This window comes from Cucumis melo, chromosome 5 (assembly GCF_025177605.1).
Source record: "Cucumis melo cultivar AY chromosome 5, USDA_Cmelo_AY_1.0, whole genome shotgun sequence".
Classification (NCBI taxonomy): Eukaryota; Viridiplantae; Streptophyta; class Magnoliopsida; order Cucurbitales; family Cucurbitaceae; genus Cucumis; species Cucumis melo.
In genome coordinates this window covers 9,803,868-9,813,888 of record NC_066861.1, presented here as the reverse complement: position 1 = coordinate 9,813,888, position 10,021 = coordinate 9,803,868, and the positions used below count along the sequence as shown (strand labels likewise).

At 31.7% G+C, this 10,021-nt stretch overlaps 1 protein-coding gene across 1 annotated transcript; it reads right to left on the bottom strand.

The window, feature by feature from the left end:
• Nucleotides 1-3,652: 3,652 nt before the first annotated feature.
• LOC103496998 (WAT1-related protein At1g25270-like) lies at nucleotides 3,653-9,752 on the bottom strand. Its single transcript, XM_008459048.3, has 7 exons — nucleotides 9,517-9,752; nucleotides 9,350-9,412; nucleotides 7,584-7,700; nucleotides 7,206-7,467; nucleotides 6,957-7,115; nucleotides 6,255-6,406; nucleotides 3,653-4,066 (listed from the first exon to the last, which is right to left on the bottom strand). Exons 1-7 carry the CDS (start codon nucleotides 9,708-9,710, stop codon nucleotides 3,829-3,831), a joined length of 1,185 nt encoding a protein of 394 aa, XP_008457270.3. The 5' UTR covers nucleotides 9,711-9,752; the 3' UTR covers nucleotides 3,653-3,828.
• Between the last annotated feature and the right edge of the window lie 269 nt (nucleotides 9,753-10,021).

The following is a 10,021-nucleotide window of genomic DNA, read 5'->3' as shown; positions in this document are numbered from 1 at the left end:
GGATTTTATACTATTAAGTTGCCCTTCAACAACCGCTACTCGATCTTGGAGATTTCGAATAGCCTTTTTCATCTTAATCTTGGACTTCTGTTTCTTACTCTTTTTGAAGTCATCTTCATCATTAACAACTTCTCGTACTCTTTTTGAACCACCATTCTTCGACTGAATAATGGTAGATGAGCGGAAGTTTTCAAAAAGTTCACCTGAAGCAATTTTCAACTGCTCCTCTTCAGGTGTCATCTCAATGACCGCCTTAATTATAAACTGCAAATAGAAAAAGGCAAATGTATTTAGGACAAAGAAGTAAGCACAAAATCATGCGATCCTTAAGTAAGTTACTATTGCTTGCTACTTACCATTGGCGAGTCAAACACCTGGCTTATAGTTTGGGACTTTGGTGATTGTTGGCACACCCACCTCAGCATTCGTGATATGGCATGATCGTTTACTTTATCTACACCACATCCAATGATGGTTGGTATAGACTCATATGCCCAAACCTATTCGACATTTGACAAACAAGTTTAGAAAGTGCCACAAGATATATATAGATATATAAACAAGTGGTTATACAATCGTTTGAAAACAACTATACGATCATTTAACATAACTAAACGATCGTTAAAAAACAACTATACGATCGTTTAACATAACTAAACAATCGTTAAAACAACAACTAAGCGATCGTTTAAAAGAACTAAACGATCGTTTAAAACAACTAAACGATCGTTTAAAACAACTAAACGATCGTTTAAAACAACTAAACGATCGTTTAAAATAACTAAACGATCGTTTTAAAGTTTTGAAGTAAGAAGTAAGAAGTCACATACCTGTAATGCATGCGGAAATCCATTGATAGTATATTTTTTTGTCTGTGTTGATTTCTTCTTTCCCTTGGCATATTGCTTGTCCAAGGCTCTTTTCAAGGCACTTAGCGTGCGTACAAAAACAATCCGACCCCAATCATAATTATTAAATGAATTCCAATCATCAGCAATCTTGAAAAAACCAATGTCCACTTTGGTTCGCCTATCTTTTCCCAACAAAGATATCTCTATAAAGTAGACTAAAGCTAATTTCACAATATCATCGTCATCACCCTCGTATTCCAAAAATATATCCTCTAAGTCGCTAACGTAAACACACTCCTTGTCTTTGAAAAACTTCTCCAACAGTCGACTATTCCCAACTAACTGAATATAGTCCTCTTTAGGACCCCATAGTCCAGTTATGATGTTAAACTCTCTCCTTCATCTTCCACCTCCCTTAACAGTAAGTAGTGAATGAGTGGCCCATTAAAGACAATATTTAGGTCCAAAAAGTGCCCAAACTTTGTTTTCCTAAATAAGGCTAATTGATCGGGTTTGAGTTTGGCCTTAATATTATGTGTTGTCTTTTCCAAATGAGACAAACAGCTTACTAGGGAATAAAAATGATGGGAAGGATTAATCTTGTACAAGGGTCCGTCGGTCGATGTCGAAGTCGATGTCATGATTCAAGCCTGAAGAAAAAGGAACAAATTCCAGCAAATATATTGAAAATGGGTTACAGATAAAACTCACTGAAATAAGAGAACACGCTCAAAGTTGATTCTTAGGTTCGAAAAGGAGAAGCGACGAAATGCACTGGAGGACCGACGACAGACGAACAGTCGGAGTATCTTCGAAGAGTAGAGCGGGAAATTTCAAAAGCCAACGAAAGGAGATGTTTTTTTTTTTTTACTTCAGGTGTTCTATGCGAAAGAGAAGGGAAAGCGAACGTGGGTAGGCGAAAAAATCAATAGAGAGCGATAGAAATTTAATGAAGGGCATTTTTGTCTATTCATACCCAAATTGTCCTAAAAGTCTTTCTTTTGAAAACTTGTCCCAAAATTCATTTAAATCTCTTTTTTTAACCTATTTTTGGCAATTTCCCAAGATCTTTCTCCACTAGTTTTTATGTTCATAATTTCAGATGTCAACTAAAATCTTTGTACGACAACTTTATGTCTGATAAAGAGATCACAAGGTTGACTGCTTTTGGTAAAAATATTAGAATTCAAATAACAATTATAGCAAACAAATAACAGATGAATTGACTAACCTTCAAATGAGCAGCAACTTTGTCTTTGTCGGTGAAAACATCGGTGGACTCTACAATGTATTTTGCATCGGTCAAACCCCATGGGATCTCCTCCGAATTTCTATAATCATGATATATTCAACTTTAAGTTCCAATCCATAGCAAAGAAACTCTCATATTCAAATCAATTAGTACTCAGAAATTGAACAAATTACCATACCTAACACCAAAAATAGTGACAACCTTTTAGGCGACGAACGAATGCAACTTCACTGGAAAGCGGCACATGAACGCAAAAAAGCTTCACCGGCGGCGGCTTGTGGCGAACTTTTGGCTTGCGACGAACTTGCAAATGGCGGCAGACGAACTTGTTGCAAGTAGAAACGGTGCACGACGAAGTTTTGAACGGCGGCGAACGTACCCAACTTCGCTTGAGCGACAGACGAACGCAAGAAGTCTTAAGCGACGGCTTGCGAGCAGATGAAAGAGATGATCATGAAGTCTTCAATTGAAGAGAAATATGTCGGGGGGGGGGGAGTTGGGTTTTTTTACGAAATTTGGGGAAAAAAGGAGAAATTTAGGAAAGTAAAATTAAAAGAGGGAAACATTTAATGAAATATTGAAAAATATATATTACTTGACATTTTTTAAATGTCAAGTAATAAAAATAATCTTGACGCTTTTAACTTGTCAAGTATTTAAAACAAAAAAAAATAAAAATTATAGGTTTTTTCACACATTAATGCCTCTAAAATGCTATATTGGTCCGTGCAGACGTCCTTTTGTCCTTTTTTCTTTTTTTACATTCATGCCAACCAAATTTGTCTGCTAGTGCATAAGATCGCCTAGCTTGATTACTTGTCGCATCGTTGGCTGAATGTGTCTCCTCTCATAACATTCTTATCGCCAAGCTCTACTTTTTGCCTATTATCCTGTGATAAAAAAACATGTAAAATGCAATAGAAACAGGGATGGGGTCCTCTTGCAAACCGCGATCCATAAGTTAGTCAAATTCCATACTTTTTTCTTTGTTTTCTTCTATTCTTATGTGATAAGACTTCATTATTACATAAAAGGCCACAATAACTTGTATTTCTACAAGTTATCAGAGATGCTCAATCTCCTGACACTCTTCCTCCAGACGATTTAAAGGTGCATCGGGAGATCCGAAATTTCTTGTAGTATATAGACTCATCCAACCAAGTCCTTTGAATCATTAAACTGAAAATTTTGGTTATGCACACTTAAAAAATTATACCTCAGATTTCTCAATCAGCTCCCACAGATTTCTCAATCATTTCGTTCAACCAAGGTCCTGATGTGCGTTTATGCGTCAGGAGATCTTTTATCGGTTTCGTATATCTCCCGACACTTTTGTGCATCTGGAGATCCCCCCATTTTTTAGGGTAGTTTCCTATAAAAATAAGAGAATTAATGCACAAGTGTGGCTATCTCAAGAGTTTTAAGCTACCTAACTATCTCATTTACAAAGCTATCAAATCCCAAACTAATAATTGTATCGATTAATTTAAACTTTTAACCTTATCAATTTAATTAATTAAACTTTATGTTCTATTTTATTTGAATAGGCTTATCAAATTTACGAGTTTAAATTGATATATTTATATAAGTTCAAAATAATTACACCAATTCATATTTGCTCTAAAAAAAGTCAAATTAATTGGTATTTAAGATTGGGTAAGAGAAATGGATGCGGAGGGGAAAACACTTGATAGTATATCAAAATATACAAGTGTTTATTGGCTTCTAATTGTTGGAATGTGGAGCATTACTATTATTATGCTGCTGATTATTGGTTACATGAGTTTTGGGCAATGGAGTAATTGGAGAGGAAATGACCAAATCTATCCCTTCACTACCCAGCTGCTGCAGCTGCGCTTCAATGCTTTCCACGGGAGCTAATTGTGTTATCTTTCTGATTTCTTTGCTTTTACCCCACAGTACCATATACAATCCACACACCATCAACATTCCTCCAACCACGCTGCCATTCATTACAAACACATATATAAATACCAAAATTTAATTAACCCAAATAACAAATTTAACTCTTTTTCAGGGTAGAAATGTAAATTCATATATCTTTTAACACCAGCTAGTTAATTACCAATACTATTAATTAAATTTAAAATATTAATAAAATCTAGTAAAATTTAAATATTTTAGAGTTTATTAGATGCTTCACAATGGAGTCTAGACAAGCTTTTTTATATTAGTTATTCTCTTAGAATATTGTTGTAAAAAATAATTTTTGACTCTAAATGCAATATCATTAACCTAATTACATCATGATTCAATGCCACCATCTTTAGGAAATTGTTTCTCAAAACATCTTTTATAAGGGAAAAAAAATTAATGCAATGCAGTACCAATAACCTCATGGCCACCTACCACGTTGGATGAAAAATACAAATTCACTTACAAAACCAAACATAATCATTATAAAAGCACTTCCTTAGAAATTTTATTAATTAATTAACTTTTGAAGCGCTTTAACATCCACTTAACAACGTGATCTTCGTCGAACTAGAAAGTCCAAAAAACTCCAATCACTTAAAATTCGTTTTCAAATGTTCCTGATCTTTTTCTTTTTCTTTTTCGAGGCTGATCAGCTATTGCTTTGTGTAAGCACAATAATCACATATCTTTAATTTGGTGTCTTTCTATATCACTACAGAAATTATGGACATTATGGAAATGTATTCTGCGTTCTTAGCTGGCTTATTTTAATGTGCCATATGAAATTTTAAGAAACTGCTTTATTGTTTTAAAAATAAAATAAAAAATTAAAACGTTCATGAATACAGGAATGGACAATTATTTTAAATCGTAAAATTGTTCAGAATAATATTTATAAAAATAAAATAAATAAATAAATATTCAGATGTCTTTTCTGTGAGTGATAAATGATAATATTTTAGGGGTCTTTTCAAAAATATAAAAAAGCGGCATAGAACAATTTCGAAAATAGAAAAAGACTAGAGGTCCACCATATAAAATATCAAAAATATCCCGTCAACAACGCCCACGTAATATATTTGCGATCGTTTAGATTTGACTATTGTTTGGTACACGATCGTTTAAATATGTCTACAATTTATTTTTTAATTTGGTTGCATAATCGTTTAATTTGATTACGTTTAGATTGCTTAGATTTCATCGTTTAGATTTGGATTTTATTTGGTACACCATCATATCTATATGGCTACAATTTATTTTTTCAATTCTATTGTTTAATTTTGTTACACAATCGTTTAATTTGGTTACACGATGTCTCCAAATCTAAACGATTTTTTTTCTAAATCTTGGTACACTATCGTTTAGATTTGGCTAAACGATTTTTTTTTAATTTTTGTGTTACACGATCGTTTTGTCTACCGATGATTTTTTTTACACGATCGTTTACATTTGTCTACTTCAATTTGAATGATTTTTTTCAAAATTTTTTATATATGATTTTTTAGATTTGCTATTTTTTGTACAGCGTCGTTTAGATTTGGTTATCCAAATACAAACGACTTAAATAAAAGCAAAATAAGAAAGATAATGGAAAGAGATTACAACGAAAAAAAGAAAAAGAAGAAAGACGATGGAAAGATTAAACGACGTAAAAAAGAGTCTGAAAAGAAGAAAGACGAAGAAAATACGATGTAAAAAAGAATAAAAAAAGAAGAATAGACATTGAAAGAAATCGCAAAATCAGAAAAGAAGAAAGTTAGATGGAAAGAAATCGCAACGAAAAGAAAAGAGATGAAATACGATGAAAAGATTTAACGATATAAAAAATGAATTGAAAAATAAGAAAGATTATGGAAAAAAAATTACAGAAAAAAAAAAAAGAAAAAGAAGAAAGACAATGAAAGAAATCGCATGAGGAAGAATATGAAAGAAATCGCAAGAGGAAGAATACGATTTCATCCTGAGCAATAGAAAATGATGGAAAGACAAACCTGTAATATTAGGATATTTAAAAAATGGCTAAACTTCATGTACTTTGTTATCCGTGTTGTAAATAGTTTAGTATTTTATTGTAAGTTTTCCAATATTTTTAAGCAGAGATGAAATATTAATAGTGGTTATATAGTGTAATTAAATGCATAAATTAATTGGATAGGAGAAAAAAGAGAAGGCAGGAATAATAATAGAAAAGGAAAGAGAGAAATATTAGATACCATCCTATGTAGAGTTTTTCTTGAAGAAACAAGGAGGCAGCTATGGCAACGAGAAGTAGAATAAGAGGGCTGAAGACTGATACAAACATTGGGCCTCTCATTCGAACGCACCATGTTATTAACGTTACCATCACTCCTGAAGCCACGATCCCCTACCATCCTCCACAGTAAACATATACACTATTAGTTATATATCACAAAACACCATATATATTTTTTTTCTTTCAATTTTCTATATATCTTTACTCTTCAACTTTGTACAAAAGTTCTCAAAATCCTATTAACCTCAACCTACTTAAAAACGTGTAAGCTTTAAATATTCCTTTCAATTACTTCACTCCATATATACTTTTATAAAATGGTTGCTAACAAATTTTTACTTCTTTCTATTCACAATTATTTGAATATGTTCTTAAAGTACTCTTCTAGTTGCTTTATTTTTATTTGTATGTTATGTAAAAAATAATAGAAGGTTTAAGGCAACATATTAAGAAAAATAATATTATATCGCTGCATCATCTTTGACAACCTTTGTTAAGAAAAAAAAAAGTATTTAGTTATATATACACTTTCACCATGAGTAAAAGAAAGAAGGTACGACGATGAACATAGTTTGAGCAGCACCAAAATAGAAAACAAAATTCTTTTATTAAAAAGAAAAAGTGGGAAGAATTTGAAAGAGATAAAGTAAAAAAGATGTACCGTATATGCGACGGAGAAAAGCCTGATATTCCAACCCAATTTCCAGCGACTCCATTGGGTTTCGACGCACAAAGCAAAACCAACTGCCTGAACTGATCCCATCATACACATTAATGCTGTACTTGAGTAGTGGCATGGATAGCATTCACTCATTTTTGCCTATACATATTATAAAATTAATAATAATAATAATAATAAAAAGCCTTAATCTAATCTGATTGCACGTGAGAGGGATGATGTGAAACTCACCTGCACGATGAGCCATAGAGCATAAGAGAAGCAGCTTCCAACACCCATCACACTCCCCAACACCTGACTATGAATTTTATGTTCTGGTGGCGCCGCGTGTCCAGTGGAATTATGGGCTTTATGCAGAAGGTCAACCCGAGTTGACCAAGGGTGAAGTTCCACGCCTTTGTAGAATGTGAGAATCATGGCCCCACCTATTCCTATTAATGTACCCATCACTTTAGCCTTCCCTCGCATTGTTCCTATGTTCATCCTCTCCAGCCTGACCCATCCATTCATATATAATATGTCAATATTAAGCATTATTTTCATATTTTTTCTTTTTTCTTTTTTTGATATATCATAAATTAATAAATATCTATATGACACTAAATTAACCTGAAGGAAACGGCCAAAATGAAAGTGATGGCTGGCACAAGGTTACCAATGGCTGAAGCATATGTTGCAGATGTTAAAGCTAAACTCTCCACGTACAAATTTTGACTCAGTGATCCCCTGCATGCAAGTATTTGTACCATTATTACTTTTTTTTTCTCTTTTTTTGAATTGTTAATGTTCTTAGATTATCCAATGACTAACTAGCATGGCCTCACTTTTATTGTCCTCAAAGGGCTTCCCCATTTCTTTTTATCATTTTTTATAAACTTTTTAAAATATTGAAAATAACAAAATAAAGGGTTTTAACGATTTTTATTTTTAAAAATTAAGTTTATAAATACCTTTTAGTTGGAAAAGATTTCAAACAATTAAAGGTTTTTTAAAACATGTATAAATTAAAGTATTATTTTATCGCTTTTACCAATAATTTGAAAATGCATGGAAAATTATATATTTTAAAATCTATTTTCGATTTTAGTTTAAAGTTAAAGATTAATTTACCTAAATATAAAAAAAACGCAAACATATTTATGATCCATATAAAAAACATTAAAATTATGGAACAACCAAATATTTCCATAAAAATATTTATGGTCCATATAAAAAAAATCAAAATTATAGAACAACTAAATATTTTCATAAGTTTAAAATGTGTTCTGTCGTCCCTTCTCTTTCTTTTATCCGATTTTTTTCTTCTATTTTTAAATGATTTATTTTTTTGTTGAAATATTCTATTTCGTCTTCATTGTTTTCAACAAAATTCTTTGAATGATTGTTTCAATATTCTTTTTCATCTTCCTCGTATTCAAAAATATCAAGATCGTTTAAATATCATTCTAAATGATCAATATAATCGTTTACCATTCTCAGCATGATCGTTTACCATAGTCAACATGATCGTTTAAATTTAAAGGTTTTTTCTCATCGTTTAATACGAACTACACGATCATATTGACATTATCTAAACGATCACTTACCATAATCAATATGATCGTATAACATGATCAATACGATCTTAGATTTAAAGTTTTTAACAATCATTTACATTGGACTACAAGATTGTTTACAATGATCAACACGGTCGTTTATTATGGTCAACACATTTGTGTAAAGTATATTATTTAATTTCACGATTGTCTATCCTTGTAATATATCTTAAAGGATCGTGTAATTATGGTAAACGATAGTGTGATCAATCGTGTATTACTAAAATATATTATTTAAAATGAGTTATACGACCGTGTATCATGATCTAAAAAATCGTAAATAATTCATTTAGACTGTAATACATAACGTTTAAGAATCTATAATATTATGCATGTATGTTGACTCAGGTATTTTTAGTATTCTAAATTTTGGACATGTGGGTGTAAATATTATATTTTACTGTTTTGTTCTTTTTTTTTTAAAAAAAAAAATGTTTAAAGATGTTGCCTTTTATAATTTGGTCTAGATAAAATTTAAGAAAAGTGAGAGATGAAACAAAAGTTGGAGTTAAAAATAATTCTTATTTAGTTTGTTAAAAGGAGAAAAAAAGAGGTTTATGCATGGAAATTGAAAGATCGCATAATGAGTAAAGAGGGCGGGATATTGGTAGGAAATCACAAGAAATGATGAGATGTTAGGCAGAGAAGTAGGCATGTAATTGGACGGCCAACTGTTGACAGTTCCATATCCACGGGTGAACGAATGCAGTTAGTTAGAGTTGCATCAAAATCTCTATTTAATTCATAATAAATAATATAAGAAATTGAATTATTAATTACCCAAAGAGTCCACAAAGAAATGCATAGAAAATAACCGACCAAGTAAGCTTCGGCCTTCTACCTCTGAAAACAATAAAATAAAATAAAATAAAAATAAGATCTAGTTTATCTGTGTGGGGGAAAAGGAAAAAGGAAAAAGAAAAAAGAAAAGACATATTAAGAATAACCTTTCCAGAAAGAATGCAATGGGAAGAATGAAAGCAGAAGCAAATAAGAAACGATAAGCAATAATAATCCGAAAACTCATTCCATCAGCAGCAGCTAATTTATAGCAAATGTTAACTCCAGCAAACCCGAATTGAACCAAAATCATCACAATGGTGGGCAAACCATTCCATAAAACTCTCTCATTCATTATCATTATTATCAAACCTTTTTTCTTTTTTTCTTTTCAGAGCCAACAAATAATGATACTGAGAGGAGAGGTTGTATTTATACATGGAATCCAAATTGAATGAGTACTACTCAAACTTTCATTTTAATATTACGTCATTGCTTATGCTATTGCATAAACCAGTAATGGTAATATATAGATTGTTTTACACCTGTAAATGTGGCACGTGCGATGAGGTCTTCGTGCCTCCACCTCTTTTACACTACTTTTACCATTCGGCAACCAACTAATAAGCCCACTAATTGTTTCAAACTTATACACTTACCTCAACGAATTAC

What these genes read in the sequence shown, in the direction of transcription:
- LOC103496998 (XM_008459048.3), bottom strand. Translation starts at nt 9,710, where the DNA reads ATGATAATGAATGAGAGAGTTTTATGGAATGGTTTGCCCACCATTGTG. An exon ending in ATTGCATTCTTTCTGGAAAG is followed by an intron (nt 9,413 to 9,516) that starts GTTATTCTTAAT and finishes TATTGTTTTCAG; the next exon opens with AGGTAGAAGGCCGAAGCTTA. An exon ending in CTCTATGGCTCATCGTGCAG is followed by an intron (nt 7,116 to 7,205) that starts GTGAGTTTCACA and finishes TAATATGTATAG; the next exon opens with GCAAAAATGAGTGAATGCTA.